Source organism: Marmota monax, unplaced genomic scaffold (genome assembly GCF_021218885.2).
Source record: "Marmota monax isolate L192 unplaced genomic scaffold, Marmota_monax_Labrador192_F-V1.1 WCK01_AAM20220418_F8-fsc00132, whole genome shotgun sequence".
In the NCBI taxonomy this organism is placed as follows: domain Eukaryota; kingdom Metazoa; phylum Chordata; class Mammalia; order Rodentia; family Sciuridae; genus Marmota; species Marmota monax.
The window spans coordinates 4,029,944-4,050,480 of record NW_026695199.1 but is presented as its reverse complement, the minus strand read 5'-3'; the positions used below and the strand labels follow the sequence as shown (position 1 = coordinate 4,050,480).

At 31.7% G+C, this 20,537-nt stretch overlaps 1 protein-coding gene across 1 annotated transcript in view; it reads left to right on the top strand.

Annotated features, from left to right (window-relative positions):
- Positions 1-4,217: 4,217 nt before the first annotated feature.
- LOC124082210 (transmembrane protease serine 11C-like) overlaps positions 4,218-20,537 on the top strand; it is a 48,841-nt gene continuing 32,521 nt past the window's right edge. Inside the window, exons 1-3 of the mRNA XM_046428670.1 lie at positions 4,218-4,273; positions 7,993-8,108; positions 13,055-13,173. Of these exons, the coding sequence (XP_046284626.1) occupies positions 4,218-4,273; positions 7,993-8,108; positions 13,055-13,173 (291 nt within the window). The remainder of the gene's footprint in view (positions 4,274-7,992; positions 8,109-13,054; positions 13,174-20,537) is intronic.

Sequence of the window (20,537 nt, the reverse complement as noted above, 5' to 3'; positions counted from 1 at the left end):
AATAAAATAAAATACTTGGGAATCAACCTAACAAAAGAGGTGAAAGATTTATACAATGAAAACTACAGAACCCTAAAGAGAGAAATAGAAGAAGACCGTAGAAGATGGAAAAATATACCCTGTTCATGGATAGGAATAACTAACATCATCAAAATGGCGATATTACAAAAAGTTCTCTATAGGTTTAATGCAATGCCAATCAAAATCCCAACAGCATTTCTTGTAGAAATAGATAAAGCAATCATGAAATTCATATGGAAAAACATAAGACCCAGAATAGCAAAAACAATTCTAAGCAGGAAGTGTGAATCAGGCGGTATAGCGATACCAGATTTCAAACTATACTACAGAGCAATAGTAACAAAAACAGCATGGTACTGGTACCAAAACAGGCGGGTGGACCAATGGTACAGAATAGAGGACACAGAGACCAATCCACAAAACTACAACTTTCTTATATTTGATAAAGGGGCTAAAAGCATGCAATGGAGGAAGGATAGCATCTTCAACAAATGGTGCTGGGAAAACTGGAAATCCATATGCAACAAAATGAAACTGAATCCCTTTCTCTCGCCATGCACAAAAGTTAACTCAAAATGGATCAAAGAGCTTGATATCAAATCAGAGACTCTGCATCTGATAGAAGAAAAAGTTGGCTCCAATCTACATATTGTGGGGTCGGGCTCCAAATTCCTTAATAGGATGCCCATAGCACAAGAGTTAATAACTAGAATCAACAAATGGGACTTACTCAAACTAAAAAGTATTTTCTCAGCAATAGAAACAATAAGAGAGGTAAATAGGGAGCCTACATCCTGGGAACAAATTTTTACTCCTCACACTTCAGATAGAGCCCTAATATCCAGAGTATACAAAGAACTCAAAAAGTAAACAATAAGATAACAAATAACCCAATCAACAAATGGGCCAAAGACCTGAACAGACACTTCTCAGAGGAGGACATACAATCAATCAACAAGTACATGAAAAAATGCTCACCATCTCTAGCAGTCAGAGAAATGCAAATCAAAACTACCCTAAGATACCATCTCACTCCAGTAAGATTAGCAGCCATTATAAAGTCAAACAACAACTAGTGCTGGCAAGGATGTGGGGAAAAGGGTACACTTGTACATTGCTGGTGGGACTGCAAATTGATGCAGCCAATTTGGAAAGCAGTATGGAGATTTCTTGGAAAGCTGGGAATGGAGCCACCATTTGCCCCAGCTATTGCCCTTCTCGGACTATTCCCTGAAGACCTTAAAAGAGCGTACTACAGGGATACTGCCACATCGATGTTCATAGCAGCACAATTCACAATAGCTAGACTGTGGAACCAACCCAAATGCCCTTCAATAGATGAATGGATAAAAAAATGTGGCATTTATACACAATGGAGTATTACACAGCGCTAAAAAATGACAAAATCATGGAATTTGCAGGGAAATGGATGGCAATAGAGCAGATTATGCTAAGTGAAGCTAGCCAATCCCTAAAGAACAAATTCCAAATATCTTCTTTGATATAATGAGAGCAACTAAGAACAGAGCATGGAGGAAGAGCAGGAGGAAAAGATTAACATTGAACAGAGACATGATGTGGGAGGGAAAGGAGAGAAAAGGGAAATTGCATGGAAATGGAAGGAGACCCTCATTGTTATACAAAATTACATATAAGAGGTTGGGAGGGGAAAGGGAAAAAAAATGAGAGAATTAAATTACAGCAGATGGGATAGAGAGAGAAGATGGGAGGGGAAGGGAGGGGGGATAGTAGAGGATAGGAAAGGTAGCAGAATACAACAGTTACTAATATGGCATTATGTAAAAATGTGGATGTGTAACTGATGTGATTCTGCAATCTGTATACGGGGTAAAAATGGGAGTTCATAACCCACTTGAATCTAAAGTATGAAATATGATATGTCAAGAGCTATGTAATGTTTTGAACAACCAATAAAAAATGCTAAAACTAAAAAAAAGGAAAGAGGAGATTGATGAAAAGAGAAGCATACAAAAGTACAATTTGTTACTATATATTTCAACCACAGAAACCTCAAGTTGCAAGGGTTCAAGCATTGCCTCTTTTATGGATTATTCACAATTAAATGGAGTGTAGATTAAAAAAAAAGAATTGTAATGGAAAAAAAAGAGTTCATGCACAATGGCATAATTTAGCGTGAACATACTTTATATGAAAATCGTGCTGTGAATGGGTAATATGAATGTAATGCATTCCAGTATTGTCATGTATGTAAGAAATAAATTTTAAAATTTTTCAAAAAAGAAATAAAAGGAATAGTAGAAAAAAAAGAATATTGTTAAATTGTGTGCATGTACAAATATGTAATAACAAATTCCATCATTATGTACAACTATAATGCACTAACAAAAAATGTGGGGAAATTATGTAATATTTTCAATTCACTAGTCATTTGGTTGATTGATTTTAGTGGCAGCTTTTATAAAGTGGACATTAAAGTTGTAATCAAAAGGAAAAGAAGAAAAGCAGAAAAAATATCTTTAATTCTTTAGAGTGCCTTAACATTTTATCACAAATCTTAGCTAGATACAGACTTTCAAATACATAAAATTATGGAATTTACATGGAAATTTAAAATTATAACTTCCATAAAACATCTTTCTGTAGCATTCTGCCATAGAATCTCTTAAAGATATTATCCGAATGCTTTTCCTTGAATACTCCAGACATCTCCATTGTCTGACTCCTGCCCACACAATGGAATTAGGTTTCACTTCTGTCTTCACATAATACTTCATATATACTCCATCAAGTGTTTACTTTGATGTTTTCATTGCCAGCTTCTTTGACTGTTTTCATCATGAAATTGTGAGCATCTAAGAATATTATTTATAATCTATAATTAGTACAGTGCCAACTCCATGGTAGGTGTGCAATACATTTTTTTTTCAGATTCAGGATCTCTGAATCTCTCTTTGGAAAAAGATTAGGAAACTTTTCATCTGTAACCCAAGCATATTTTTTTGGAAGATTCTATAAGTTTAGTAGAATTTCTGAGCTTTAGATGGTAGAGTAGTAGGTTTTAAGAAACTCACATCAAGAAAGTAGGATTAGGCTCACCTTGAAGTATAAGTAGGCTTTATGGAGTCAAATGATATTGGGAAGAATACTCTAGATACTTTAAACACATGTACAAAAGTATAGTGTCTGTGATGGTCAAATAAATAACAATTAATATAGAAACTTTAAAAGAATATAGATATATCTTATCAGGGTTCTATTAATAATTGATATGAAAACTGCCATTATGATTATTTTGATCCTAATACAAATATGATTTCTCAGATTACCCTTTCCCTATACATGTTTTGGGAAGAAGGGAGATAGCATAGGTAGTATAATGATTCTACTTGGTCATATAATGAGGCTGAGCCTCTTTAACAAACATGAGGAAGGCTTCTCTCCCAGCATAATTACTAGATTCTCCCTTACTGTGTTTCCTGACCTTTGGCAAATTCTTTTTCTTCCAGGTTGCTGCACATTAAGGTGTCTATATATTCTCCATATCAGTATCAAAATTGGCTACTAAAAAAACAGAATGGTGTCCAAACCTTTAGAAAATTACTGCTAAAATCTATATATTATTAAATTAAAAATCAACACCCTATAGATTTCAGGATAGAAAACATTCTTTAACAAGCCTTAGTATTAAAAGGGCAGTAAAACTTTCAGGATAGAATTCATGAAAGGATGACACATGGTTAAAGGAGGCAAGAGAGTTATGAGTTGGAAAGAATCCAGATTCTGATGAAGGGCTGGAGCTTGGAGAGTCATTAGTTTTTCAATGAAGAGCAAAAACAAGATTGCTATGATTTTCAAAAATAGATTCTAAGGAGTAAAAACAGCGCCCACTCATTTCCCAGTAGACAAAAAGAGAAAAATAGTTCTTCTCAAACCAGATGACTCTACTATTTTCTCAGTCACCACAACTGAGTTTTAAGTTTGCCCCACTAGGGCCATATAATTATTTATTATTTATGGAGTGGCATATATACAGCTCATGTTTTACTAAAGTTTTAAAATTAATTAGCAAATGTCTGGAAAGCGCTTTGAAGATGAAAATTGTGTAAGTGCTAAGTATTATCATTATGCCATTATCATAAAACACATAAAAGTCACAGAATCTTGTAAGCTACATAGGTGGCGAATGACTGTGCTGCATAGCATTCAAGGGGAAGATGGCAAAGGGACAACCTCGGCAAAGAGAGGAGCCATGTACACCTCTGCAAAACAGGTATGTTTCAAAGGGGTGGACAGCAGGAGGGCTTGCCATTGTTCCTCAAGTAAATTTTATGAAGGAACCAAATTTGTTAAAGCAACTTAATTTGTGTTTTAAAGTTCTTAAAAATGAGGTTCTCCCTCAACATTTTGTAGAAATAGAGCAATGTAAATCCTAAGCAAAAGAAAAAAATGTTTGAGGTATGTAAATATTAATCATTAAGTTCTGTTATGATCAATTTTTCTGAGGAGTCTTTCAATTACAATTGGAATATTCATTTAAAGTATGTGTGCAATTTCTAAAACTTGAAGATGTTTGGGAGATTTTATCTTTGAAAAGATAACTTCACTATGAACACTGAAAAGATTAAGTTATTTATATCTATTTCCAAAGATGCATACTGATATAGAAATATTAATATTTATATTTGCAATATGCTATTTCACCTACAGAAAGTGTTAGACCAAAGTTTAGGTCTCAATTTTTAATTATTAGAATATTGCACTGCTTATTCTGCTATATGTTTAGAGGTATGATTAAATCTTTTGGTTGGAAACAAGGATGAAAACAAAAAGAGAAGATTTTGTTAGTTTCCATTCTCAATCTCATACTTTTAGAAAGCAACAGAACTGAAGGTCAAAGAAAAGTGCTGACTGGTTCCACAGTACACATAGGTGGACAAACAATTTTTACATTTTTATTCTTAAGCTAATGAAATTAAGACAAAGATAAATGTTCATATATATTTCTGTCTTACCTAGCACTCCAACAAAATATGAGCAAAATATGAACAAAATAAACCCATTGAAATGCACTCACATTTTTTTTTTAAAAAAAGTTTTAGCCAAATTTTTGGTTTCCATATCTGGATGAACAGAATACTATTGGGCAAGATGAATCTCCCAGTAGGATGCTTTAATAATGTTACTTTTTACATTAACATTAATAATTTAGCTTAATTAACTACAAAGGAAGAACTGAAATATTTTCCATCAAATTAAGTTCCTGTTAATCATTTTGATTATCGAATATATATTAAAAATCTTTCATCTCAGCTTCTAAATAATGTATTCTACTTCCTTCGTATCAGCTTGTTTAGTCTCTTATTTTCCATAAATAATATCTGAGAGAGAATGTATAAACAACCTTAATTTCATCTTTTTAAGGAATTAGTACTTTTAAGTATAACTCACCTGCAAGTCACTGTTTCTAAAATCCCCAAATAATCTATGATATCATTGTCATCTTATCATTATTATACTCAATGACTTCAGCATACCCTTTGTGAATTAACAAAACAGACATGGAAAAGTAAGTTATATTGCTAAAATCAAAACAGGTTTTTCTATTCTTCACCTCAACTCCCACCCAAGACTCAATTTCTATTGAATATTAAGTAGTCTACAACCAACATTATAACCAATAATAAAAAGTTTGGAAAATGGAACTTATATACCTGGTATTGATTTTAGAGAATGTTTTAAAGGAAAGAATCTGAATAACAAAAAAGTTAAATTTTCCTTTTAAATTTAGGAATGCACACACACTGCCCCTCACAACACACATACATGGATATTTTTTAAATTAATTAAAGTTTTGGCAGGTAGGAAAAACACCTAAATCTCAGAAAACTAAGGTGAGAATGACAGAAAAAAACTTTCTGCCTTTAAAATCAATTTTTAATCCATTAACCATAATTTTGCATTTGTGAATTAAATAGAGAGGTCACTGTAGTGACCTTAGACTTTGATTGTAAGGTGGGTGAGAGTTGAAAGTTAAAGTGGCCTATACGATTTGATTTAATTTTTCTTCTGGGGATGAGGAGAAAAGAACCTTAATCCAAATTCTAACACTAACCCTAAATATACTAATGACAACCAGCAGACAAATCTCTACCTATACTGCTAATCTTCTCTAGATTTAAAATGTCCCAAAGGGAAAATATTGTTCTACAGTCTCCTCATGTGTAAAATAGGGAAATCCGGATGGATGATTTGCAAAGACCCTTCTAGCTCTACACCAGGGAAATATCTCACTCAAGGAAACTTAAAAGGGAATTTTAAAGTCAAATGATGCTCCATATGAGACAAATTCTCACATACAAGAATTTCTTTTTATATCACCTTTGTAGAAAAATCAGGAGAAACAATGAAAGGTTTCTGAATATCTGTAGCCTGAATTATTCCAAAATTGTCAATATTCAATTTTCTTATCTACAAAAGTAGGAATTTTACATGGTTCATCTATTAGAAGGACACAATTAAAATAGGAAATATACTATAAATATTTGCTATATAAAATTTACCACTCATTTATCCCATTTTCCTTGCGACTTATCCCATGGCAAGATGTCTTAAATAAAATAGGCAAATATATTCCTATGGGTTTGGAAGCAAATATTTTAGAACACATATGCAACTGTAGGAAATTAATTTACCAAGGTTTACTGTACTATTTAGTCAATTGTCTTATGAAAAAATTTGAATACTATTCTAGATTCAGTAAGTTAGTTGATCCAATTGAAAAATTGATCAGGCTGAGGCAAGAGGATTGCTTGAGCCCAGGAGCTCAAGACCAGAGTAATATAGCAAGACACCAGTTTAAAATGAATAACAACAAAAAAAAGTGTTTCTTCTAAAAACAAATGCCAAATGTCTTCTTTGATATAAGGAGAGTAACTAAGATCAGAGTAGGGACAAAGAGCAGGAGAAGAAGATTAACATTTAACAGGGATGAGAGGTGGGAGGGAAAGGGAGAGAGAAGGGAAATTGCATGGAAATGGAAGGAGACCCTCAGGGTTATACAGTGGAGGGGGTAGAGAGAGAGGAGGGGAGGGGAGGGGAGAGGTGGGGAGGGTGGAGGGTGGAGGATGGGAAAGGCAGTGGAGCACAACAGACACTAGTATGGCAATATGTAAATCAATGGATGTGTAACTGATGTGATTCTGCAATCTGTGTATGGGGTGAAGGTGGGAGTTCATAACCCACTTGAATCAAAGTGTGGAATATGATATGTCAAGAAATTTGTAATGTTTTGAACAACCAACAATAAAAAATTTTTAAAAAAAAGAAAAAAAAGTGTTTCTTCTAAGTTTTTGTATTGTGAGGTTTCTTTTTAATTTTTTCCTAATGAACCAAAAAGTTCATGGACATCTTATATATATACAAATAGTGAGATACTGATAGTTACATGCAATTTGAACAAAATACTTTTCAATGATCAGAATGTTTTTCTGAGTATAATGAAATTTCTAAAAAGACTGAGACTTGGAAATGTCACCAGCATTAAAGATCTAGCTAATATTTAGGAAATATCTGTCTGTTTAGGAAATATCATCTGGAATGACTGCTAACTAACTAAAACAATGTTTCCTGATAGATATTTGATTTTATTAGCAAATAGAAATCAAAATAATATAGATAATAATATTAATATAGGTATTAATTAGGTATTACAGTACACCTAGTACATAGTAAACATCTACAAATATTTTTTGAGTGAATAAATGAATATTGATTTAGAATTATTATTATTTTTCATATGTACTGAAAAATAAGCAGTCCAAATATTATATCCAATAATTCTTCATTTTGTTTTCCAAGCTTAGCCGTCCACTAAATCCATAATTAATATTAAAAAAATACTTTTACACTTAACATCAAACCCATATTTATTTCTAAGACTCCTATATCAAGCTCATATTGAAACATTCTCCTGTCCTTTTTGCTAAGAAGAACAGAGTCAAAAACGAAAATCAAACTCACAAGATATGGGAAGATTACACTCTGTATCTTAATGTTGGTGATTGCTGCAGTCATCACTGGACTCATTGTCTATTTTGTTGCCTATGGTAAGTATTTATATGTCTGGCTTACAATTGCCTGTATTTGTGGATTCTATGTTGGGAAAATTTGGAATTTTGAAATTAAGGAAATAGGAAATCAGATGAGAGTATTTCCTCACTAACATTTTTGTAGTCTTTGCTCTTGTTTTTAAGGTTTTGTTGAGGTATAATTGATATAAAAAATTGCACGTTTTATATACAAATTCCAGAAGCAATGAGCATCTCTTCACAATAACTATTATTTCCTTTGACCCAGTAATTAAACAAGAACAAACAGCTGGACAAACCAAGACACAGCACAAATATTCACTTCTAGACACCTACTTTTCTCTGCTTCAGATTACCCTAAAAGAAAATGATGTGTTTTCTATTTGCTTAATTTTTTGTGCTTAATTTTTATGGATTTTAATAAGTATTCTTTCTTTTTTTAATTTGTTCTAATTAGTTATACATGGGAGGAAGAATAAGGTGTCTGAAACTGTATACAGATTGGAATCAACAAGCTTTCATTTAGTGATGACTTCTATACTTAAGGCAGATACTTAACTAGGTGCTTTATTCAGAGTACAAATAAGTATAGCTCTTTTCCAATAAATATTTATACGCAATAAAATTTAAATTTCATGTAATTGTCACATACCACCAATTATTGTTCTTCTTTTGACTTTTTCAACCTTTCAAAGTGTAAAAGACATTCTATGTTCATAGGCCATTCAAAAACAGGTTATATTCGGCTGAAAAGCCATAATTGCAGATTCCTGTTCTAGACCGGTGAATTTTAACCCCAAGTGCACCTAGAATCACCTGTAATGGTGTTTTTAAAAATACTAGTACATAACTGGGAAAGGTGGTAGAAACCTATAATCCCAGTGTCCCTCAAGACTGACATAGGAGAATTGCAAGTTTGAGGCCAGCCTCCGCAACTTAGGGAGGTCCTAAGCAACTTAGCAAGACCTTATTTCAAAACAAAAAGGGATTGGAATGTAGCTCAGTGAAAGAGCACCTCTGGGTTCAATCCCCAGTACCAAATGGATGGATGGATGGATAGATAGATAGATAGATAGATAGATATATAGATAGAAAGAAGATAGTGATACTGCACTATCTCAAAAAAATTACAAAAAGTTTTTGAATGTATCATCACAAATAAATGATAAGTACTTGAGAAAATAGATATGCTTACACTGATTTGAACATTACAAAGTACATCCATGTACCCCCCAAATATATACAACTATTGTGTCAATTAAAAAGTAAAAATATCGATGGTAGAAGGAGAGGGTCATCATTATACAAAATACATGTATGAAGATGTGAATTTGTGTCATCATACCTTATATACAAACAGAAATATGATAAATTGTGGTATAAAGGTGTATTAAGAATTGTATGCAAAAAAAAAATAAGAGAGCCCATGTATAATGGCATAATCCCAGTGTCCATATATACTTTATATACAGAGTTACAAAAAATTATGCTGTGAATGGATAATTATGAATGTAATGCACTTCACTATTGTCATGTATGCAAGAAATAAATTTTTTAAAAAGTAAAAATATAAAAAGTAAATTAAATTATATTTCCTGACACTAACAAATATGAAAAAAATACCAGTACATAAGCTCTACTCTAAAAGATACTATCTTCAGTAGAAAGCAGACTCTTCAGAGTTTCCCAGATAGTTATACTGCACAGCCAAAGTTGAAAACCACTGACCTTTAGGAAGACAGACACAGATCCAGACACACATAAATTCAAAGGTCAGTGACCCAGATTCACTACACTATTTCAAGGTGTTAGGGACCCAGGCTCCTCATATTTTGTTGCTCTATCAAACGTTACCTAAATTGCCAATGTCATTTCAATGTCCAGTTATAGCTATCAGGTCCAAATTCCAGATAGCCAGAAAATAGAAGAGGAGAGAGAAGAGCAGGTAATCTCTCAATAGGAAAGTATCACAGAAATTGCTAACACATCATTGTTCTTTTGTCAGAACATTCCATTTGTCAGAACATAGATGCATAAGGTTACTCCTAGATGTTACAGAAGATGGAAAATATACTTTTTATATTAGGATAGCATCTGCTTGATTAAAAATAACAGATTATATTACCATAGAAGAAAGTATATAAAAATACATAGTTTCTGCCTTAAGAAGTTAATATTATATTGCAGTAGTAAGTTTTTGAGTGCTTAGTAAGGAAATTGACAGATGATCTTTCCTATAAAGTTTATTGATATGCATGGAGAATGTTAAACTTTCTAATTTTCTCATTAACGTTATTTTAAGACATTATTTGCAAACATTGTGCTGATTATAAATGGAAACTCAGCCTGCAAAATAGCAGCTTTATTTTCAAAGAATAGAAAATGAAAACAAAGCATCAGAGTCCAGGCAAAATAAATACCTCTTCAAATGCAAATTTATTTGTTCTGCCTTCTTTCTTCATTATCCATGGACCAAAATGATAAGTATGTGTTACTCTTCCTATATTGTCTCTTCAGTGCCAAGTTTAGTATTAATTCGGATTTTATAAAAAGCATCTCTGACCCTCCAGAGATCCAATAATGAGAACATGGCCTGCAGACCTTCTCTCAGCAAGTTTTAAATGTAGATAACAGAAGCTGAGGCCCAGGCTGAAGACATTAAAGGTGATCCATCTTCTAAGATTATTCCTGTCAATAGTGGGAATAATTGGCTTCCACCAGAACCCAGTTCTGAGAAAATAAGTCACTGTGTGTGAGAAACATCTAGGTGTGGAAACCATGGAGAGACAAGTGCCCTGGTACTTATCAGTTAATTGTAAGCCTACACATTTATGTATGTATCCAACAACAAAAAGGAAAGAATTCCTGGAAAAGTCAAAATTAAAATTATATATCTAAAAGGACAACTGACGTGTTTTTTAAAAGTCAACATAAATACATTTTCTTGAACAACCGTAGATTATTTTAAAGTAATTGTTTAAGGAAGATAATTACTGAGGCTCGAAATCTTCCTTGAGCTTTTAACCTTTATCCATAATGTGGCCTGGATTATTTGAAAAATATTACTCTTCTGGGAATCAAAAAAATCAATAAAAGTAACACTTTAAGGGATCCTTTGTCCTATTTTTTTCTGCCCATGTATATATTAGATTTGAAGAAGAGGAACTAATCCTTTATTATAGCACTCTGTTAACTCCTCATAATGCCAATGGCAGCACTCTATTTACCTCTATCTTTTTTAATTTCATTCTTGGTGCTCTAATAGGATAACAGAGCTGGAGAATGGTTTCAGTCCTTAATGTCTGAAATTCATTTAGTAGTCCAATGAGTTAACATAACCTAATACTGCCCCCATGTTTCTTGATGCACAATCTGATGTAGACAACACTGATATTTCTAATAAGTCATAAAGTTTCTGTGCAAAGAAATATATAGCAACAAAATAGTATATTTCCTTCATATTATTCTAAATAAAACCATTGACAAGGGAATAATAAATATAAAAAATATAAAACTTAAACATTGAAGAAAGAATAAAAAAATTAAATTAAAAGAGAAAAGAATAGAAAAACAGTAGTGAAAAGTAGTAATTACAGAGAAAGATTCTTTGAAATTAATTTTCTAATAAATAATAATATTCAATAAGATGTATGAAAAATATAGAAAAACATAAATAAGAAAACAAACTCTTGATAATCCTACTCTCTAGTCAGAATCACTCACTATTTTGGCACATTCCCTTCTTTGTTATTTTCCTTTCTGTGCATTTTCAAGACATTAAATATTATTCTTAATATTGATTTTAATGATTACACAATATTCTATATCATAAGCAGATCATACATTATTTTGTTAATTTTTTACTTTAAGCATTTAGGTTATTTCTAATTTTTTATGTTACTTTAAATAATTCATTTTATACATAGATTTGTATAAAACTCATTACATTGAAAATGAATTATAAAAAGAGGAATCATGGAATGAGAAAAGATGTTTTTCAAGCTTTTAATAATATTACCAAATATATGTTTAATTTTCATTCCTATGGGTAGTCCATAAGAGTGCCTGATTTTTTTATTGTAATCTTTGCCAACGTAAGCCCATCAAAAATGCTATCATATTTTACTTTGCACATCTTTAATTATTGTGAAGGGACATGGGAGTCTATCCCAAATAATTAACTGCAGTCACTGACAAGAAAAATTTTCTCCAAAAAAAATTGCAAAATCCTTTCCTTCTTCTTTTTAAATTTTTCTCCCTTCCCTTCTTTCCTCTTTTTCTCTCATATTATCTCCCTTCTCCCCACACTCCTCATCTCCCTTTTATTTGACCCTCTTAGTCTACAGAATGGAGAGAAACAATGGAACCTGAAAAATTAACAAGCATTTATTTCCTACTAATTTTATATGTATTCAAATAGAACAGTGTAATGTATCCCTCATTCTATTTCCTTTGCTTTTCTTTCTAAAATTATAAGTTTCATTTCTTTGTTCTGCTTACTTAATGCTGAGTACTTACAAATGATGCCTCATTCACTTTCAACCTTATTCATTTTAATTTCTTAGGTATCTCACAAACAATAAACCTTGTAACTTTACTGGTTTTCCTAAATGTAATCTGTGGCAATCACAAAAACTAAGATAATTACTATACTTTGATGTAATTTCTTTTCATAATAACATATCTGTCTCCAGATTGCCCAAACTTGAAAACTGGCACATTAAAATTTTTGAATATACTTTTGGGTACAGTTATATAGTAATTAACATTTTTCTGTCAAAGCAATTTTAACAATCATTGGTATTGGGCATCAAAAATATTGGGGGATGGGGCATCAAGACTATTTAAATGTCAAGTAACCTGAAATTTTATCAGGGCATTCTATTTCCCATGATTTTCTTGAAATGAGAGCAGTTGCAAAATGTTCAATGTGGAATCTATTTTTTCTTTTCTCTCCTTCTAAGGAATGACACCTTTCTACTATCACATCAGCTTTAAAATCAACAATATTGACTATGACAGCAAATTTGCAAAACCCTATTCACAAGAATATATGGACCTAAATAAAAAGATAGTATCTTTGGTAAGTGTGAATCATTTTTTTTCTGCGCATTGTTCTTTAACAGGTATGCTCCTAGAAGGATCCTAGCAATCAACTTCAAAATGGGAAGCAATTTCTAACCATTACTTTAGTTCTACATTACAACAGTCAGACCTTTCAGAAAGTCAATTTGAAAATGTATATGACATGACTTCAAAGTAGATTCTCACCGTGCTGACCCCTGCCCAAGTTCAGGATGTGACTATCTAGCACCTGCTTGAACCTAGGACTGTGGTCAACTGAACTGCGAAACTAATGCTATTTTAGCTTCTATTTATCCCTTGCTTGCTGACTAGAAAATTCCAGTCCTGCCAACAGCCCACAGGTCCCACTTATTAATATTTTAATTTGTATGGTTGGCTAATTTACACGACAATAAGCAAGTCACTGAGTTGTGGTTTTTGTGCTTTTATTCTCCTTGGATGGACCAGGAAACTGCTGTCCTCCCTCAGAGCTTAATCTATGGTGGGTGACAGTCCCTGGCCAGGTAAATAAAACTCTCTTTTTATTTGAAAAAAATAATAATAATAAAAATAAAAATGTATATGATAGAAAAAATATAAAAGGAACAAACTTCAAGAACACCTAAGAAATGCCTGACACCTAAGTAGTCAATTAATATTTCAAAATAATTAATAAATTAAATGAATAAACATAAATCCCACCTCCAAGATACATGACTAAGGCTGCTGTTTCTGCTCCTGAAACTAAATAGTCCTTTGAGAAAGAGGAATAGCAATCTGAGAGAGCACATGGCCCCAAATAAAAGATCATCTTGCAGCCCCATGGTGTTGAGTGACAATTATAAAATGATTGAGAATATGCTTTGTCATAATTAAAGTTTACCTGACTGAAAACTTAGTGGAGAGTCTTAACTGCACAGTTGGTCGTAGCATCTGTTAACACAGATACCACTCTAATTAACTCAAGTGATTCTATCAAACAAAATCCTATCAAGAACACTGTTGGCCTCTTTTATCTCCCATTTCCCAAGGCAGATTCCTATAGGCCATCTTCAGACCTTGCTCTAACAGTGTAGTCTTTCCATAACACTCCAATATCTCCTGGTTTCTAATAAGTTCAGAGTTTCTGAAAGTCCTGTGTGCTTTTACCATTATACTAAGGGTTAGTTGATAGTAAATGGAAACAGAAAACCCCATCTTTAGCTTAGCTTTATGATAAAAATAAAATAATAAAAAATAAATATAATACAACGCTTAAGATATATCTTTGGACTCGCGGTCCTTGTTCAATTCTAAACTTGAACTTTTACTAGCTGTATAAACTCAAACAAATTTCCATATACCTCAGTTCCTTCTACCAAAAATGAGATCACAAATACTTATATAGTAGGGTTGTTTTAAGCATTACATAAGATGAAATATGCCACAATACAAGCAGAAGTTCTATCATTCTCTAAGCCTGAAGAAGAAGAAGAAGAAGAAAGTCTAAAAATAATTTGTTAAAATGAGAGTATCATTAATGTTGTTAATAAACTCTAAGAATATAACAAATACATAACTTTAAAACAGTTCCAAAGATACCCACAAAGAAAATCATTCAGTGATAAATTCACACAAATTTATTCAAGTCAATTAGTCTATGTTCGTTCTGCAAGTGAATATCTGAATTAAAATAATATTTAAATAATAAATTAAAAATATCAGTCTGACTAATTATTACATTGTTCTAGTCAGTCAACCACATCTTGACATCTTGCTTCAGGCTCCTTTAAAAACTCTCATTCCTAGTTTCTAACTCACCTGTTTGAACGCTTACCAGGTATTTCTCATACTTTTTTCATTTACATATGTCAGAATGCTTGCTTTTACATGTCTTCCTGTTTTCATTGAATACAATGATGCTTTATGTATTATAGTTATTACCATATGCAGCATATTTGTAAGTACAATACTGGTGATAACAACATACAAAATGGAGCTATGAATCATTAGACAAACCAGTTAGTCATTATTATAACACCACTAGGCTATTTTTTTCTGATTTTCATTATATAACACTTGTGATGATTTTTACTGAAATAAAATAAATTGGGGAAATAAATTGGATCAGGAGAGATGTTACTTTACTATGAGTGATAGTTTTTTTAACAGCAGAGGATGGCCTTGATAGGAAATATTTTAAAATTTAAAATATGTGATTTTTTTTTAATGAACAAGTCAAGAAATCTCAATTGTCCTCTTATCTTTGTAGCTCTCTAGCAATATAATGTCCAATTGAGGTAAAAATAAGTTCTAAAAATTAGGAATTGAACAATTATTATTAACAATAATAATTACATTAACTAATTTTAGTATAGTCTAATCATATTATGTACTCATATTCCTCATAACATTTTAATTTTTGTATGAACAAATGGAGACATTAAGAGACTAATTTATCCAAAGTCATACTGCTAGTGGGCTTCCAATCTATGACTTTTTGTCCTATAATTAAAGAGCATATAATTCTTATAAAATCTTAATAGACTTCAGATTAAATAAAGTACCCATTGCCAAATATTCTGAAATGTTAATAAGATTCAGTACTGTTTACACATATAAAGGCATTGTATTATAGATTCTTAAAAGAACCTGATACGTTTAAGTAACCTAAGATAACCTATATGAGTTGTCCAAACCAACATGCTTACATGTCAACATTTTCCACTAAGCTAACATGAACCTGCTGGGGCATATGTACTTTTATACATATTTTATACATATAACTTTCTTTAGAATACCCTATCAAATGACAGATCATTAATGAGATGCAATAAAAACATTGGTAATTGTCAGATCTCCTTTTCCATTTAATATAGGTTAGTAGTATCTCAGTTTGAGTGAAGATTATCTTTGTGTTCATTCAGTTTCATACCACTCAAAATATATCAGAAAACTACTATGAATTCCAAGATGGTCTTAATTTAAAAAACTACTATACTGACAATTTTAAAATAAAATATTTAACTAAAAAATTAAGAGAAAATTATTATCAGCTAAGTTTTTAGCACTAAAGGAATTAAGAAGTTCCAAACTTTAATAAAAAGTACAACCAATGTTAGAGAGCTATTATTCTTATTTGAAGTGATACAAGACAATTTATAAAAAATTAATGATATAATTGTGTTCTTTTCTACAACTGGAAAAAAGGATAGACGTAATAAATCTTAAATGCTCAGGATATCTGAACACACAGGGAATCACTATAAAGTAATGGAAGAAACCATACACCATTTTCACTTCATAACTGGGAATACAAAACTACAAATGTAATATTTCCTTTATATCCATTTTTTAATCATTTGTCATGCAGAGGTAGTATTACTCTGCCTTGATTACAATACATCATCTTGTTTATTATACACTTCACAGTATAATTTAACAATATAACATCACCACCATAAAAGTTTTTCTATACATTTATGAGCTCAATTAAAAGAGGAAATTTTAAAGATCTGAATTTTTATATAAAACAATTATAAGAATAGCTTTTAAAATATTTATATTAGCAAATTATAGTTTTATATAATAATGGGGCTCATTTTGATATAATCATACATGAATAGAATACAATTTGCTCTGTTTCAGTCTAAAATACTTTTTCTTTTCCATTCCTTCCTTCTTCCCCCATTCTCCTTCATCTACTCTACTGGTTTTATTTCTTTTTACTTATTATTTTATTTTAATTGATGCTTTATAGATATACATAAAGGTGAAATTCACTGTGGTATATTCATATATGTACATAGCATAATTGATCAATTTCATTCCACATTCCATAATTCCCATTCCATAATTGATCCAATTTCATTCCTTTTTTTCTTTGGCCCTCTTTCTTCCCCCTCAATCCCTTTCCTCTACTCCACTGATCTTCCCTCTATTTTCCTAGATTTCCTTCTCATAAAATAATATCTTACACAGTAGTATACTGTTACTGCACTAAAATTGGGAGTTTAGGAGGTTAGAAATTCTTTAAAAGGAGGGATACAATTACTTTCTAAAGTCATTTTCCTCCTCTCTTAAGTGGTATTTTTTTTATCTTTAGACCTTGTACTTTATTATGAAATTTTCAAAGTACAGTCTCTTGTATTTTTTATTTATTTTTTAGTTGTAGTTGGACACAATACCTTTATTTTATGTGTTTATTTTTTTAAGTATTTATTTTTTAGTTCAACACAATATCATCTTTATTTTATTTATTTTTATGTAGTGCTAAGGATTGAACCCAGGGCCTCACACATGCTAGGCAACTGCTCTACCACTGAGCCACAACCTCAGCCCCAATCTCTTGTATTTTTAATGTACTTTCTTAATATAACTACATATTTGGGCTTTTATCAAGTTCTTCTGTTTATTAAAAACATGTAATGACTGGTACTTTAGGCCTGATATCTTTGAAAAGTATTATAATGATCCATTTCTCACCCATAAGTAATTTTAATATCATAAATGATAATGATTTTTTCAGTTTGTTGGCCCATTCTTGAGATCATTATCTTCAGAATCTTTCCATCATCATAATCTAGAGCTTCCTTCTACACATTTGTGTAGCAGTGGCGCAGATGGCATTTTATCATTTTACTTTATGGGGAAGGACAAGAAGAGGGCAGAGTGACATGAAGAAAATATTAGATCTATATGGTATTAAAGAGCAAGATTTGGAGTTGTGATATGGGTGTCATTTGAATTTCACATCTTGTTATTCCTCATTTCTGGGGAAAAAAAATAGTTCTGAACTTCCTGCTCAAGACTTTGTCCAATAATCCTAATGGGATCCTGATACTTGTCATTAAAGGGTCTGAAAAGAGATTAAGCTTCTTAAAAACAGGAATTACATGAGTAATCTGGGAAAATTTCCATAACTCCACCTTACAATGTCTTTGAACAACCTCAGCATAAAGTTAAAGTCTTGGCATTATTTAAGGTATATGTGATCATTTGAGCTACTGTAAGATTTGAGAAGATTAATACAATGTAGAAATGGATGAATAAAGACATTAAAACAGAACATAATATTTGAAGAAGATAATAACTAATTAAAGCATTACAAGTTCAGCTGTATTTTGGTTTAGAGGCAGTGCCATATTAAAAAAAATGGTTTTATATTACCCATCTATTCACACCTTTATTGAAAATTTATTATATAATATGGTCTGAATTCATACTGAAGTCTGTTTTTAAAAGTAAGAGTAACATTTAACAGTCATCTATTTGGTCAGCAGTCTAGTCTCTTTCCCTAATTTCAGTTCATGGCATTCCAGTTTTTCCTTTCACACTGTCATTATATTTTAAAATCAAGTTTGTCTTATCCTTCTCCCTGGGTATCTAATCTGTTACCAAATTTTATTAATTATTCTTCTAAAATGGTTGTAGCCCAACTTTGAGGTAAGATTGTTATTTGCCAACAAGCATTTTGCCCTTTCTCTCTCTTCTAATCTCACTGACAGAAGAAAATCAAAAATAAAACCAAACTATACTGTAATGTGCCTTACAATGATAGAAATGTTGTTGTCAGTAGACTAAATAAGTGAGCAGTTCTGGGATAATAAGATCTCAATAGGAGCTGGGGTTGTGGCTCAACAGTAGAGCACTTGCCTGGCATGTGTGAGGCACTGGGTTCGATTCCTAGCACCACATATAAATAAATAAAAATAAAGTTCTATCAACAACTAAAAAATATTTTTTAAAAATCTCAGTAGCACATTTGCTAACAAATTCACAGCCTCATGAAGGAACATATGGCGGGCATGGTGGCACACACCTGTAATCACAGGGGCTCAGGAGGTTGAGGCAAAAAGATCTCAAGTTCAAAGCCAGCCTCAGCAACTTAGTGAGGCCCTAAACAACTCAGTGAGATCCTGTTTATAAATAAAATATAAAAGAAAGGGCTGGTGATGTGGCTTAGTGGTTAAGTGCCTCTGGGTTCTATCCTCAGTACCATAAAAAAATGTAAAATATGGGCCCACAAAAAAAGTGAATTTTCCCAACAGAAGCTTGGGATGAACCCAAAATCAGAGACAGTAAAGATTATAAAGGAAAGCCAGATTTGGGTAACTAATTAATTAATGGGCTTTATTATTTCAATAGAAAATGACATACTATAAATTAAAGAATGAATAAAACATTCTACTAGAAGTCATACCAATGCAATAAGAAAAAGAAAACTATAAAATATGTTAATGTGAAAAAGAATTATGGGGAAAATGTCATTATTTACAATGTTACTCAATAATACTCAATACTCAATAAACTCAATGGACACATAGCAGAGTTTTGTATGATGGCCAACCATAAGTCCAATACATGAAAAGTGGTAGCTTTCTTAAGATTAATCACCAAAAATAACAAAACACAAATGTTTTTATTTTAAGCATTATTTAGTAGCCACAAAGTTATAAAACACACAAAAAAATCACAAAATGCTCAAAACTTACAAGAATAAACCTATAAAACCATTACAAACAACATAAAAAATAAATGAGGAGAAAAATATGTTCCTGAAAGGGAAGATTCATTATTTTAACTACATCAATCTTGTCCAAATTAATCTATAAATTAATTATAGTTCTTTAGTTGGTTTATTTGATAATAAAGATGTTCTCTCTTCCTTTTATTCTTTATTTTATTTTCTGGGGAGTACACGGGATTAAACTCTTGATCACTGAGCCACATCCCAACCCTATTTTGTATTTTATTTAGAGACAGGATCTCACTGAGTTACTTAGCACCTCACTTTTGATAAGGCTGGCTTTGAACTCTAAAATTCTCCTGCCTCAGTCACCTGAGCCAATGGGATTATATGCATATGCCATTGCGTCTGGCTCTTTCTTTCTTTTTATTTATTTATTTATTGGAAATTTTATCAATAATCTGCACTCCCAACTCTTTTTATTTTTTATTTTGAGAGAGGGTCTCACTGAGTTGCTTAGAACCTTGCTAAATGGCTGAGGCTGGCCTTGAACTTGTGATCCTCCTGCCTCATCCTCCTCAGCCTCTGAGATTATGGGTGTGTCACCAAACAAAAATTCAGTAAAAGTATTAAGGCAATTTGGCTGGTAATCAAAAAATATAGAGAGTAATATCACTTATATATTTGGCACAATCACTATATAACATAAGTAGTTAGCATGGACACAGCTCTATAAATTTGAAGAATATAACTGGATAAAGTATTTTAAAATTCTTTATAGATTTAAAATTCTATGAATCCATTATTTTCAATTCTAGGATGTTAATTCAATCAATTCAAATTCAAAATGTTGATTTCTATCTCTGAACACCTAAAGAAATAATCTAATTCTGTCTTGTCTTTATAGCTATAAGTATGCTCTCTGTACCTTATTT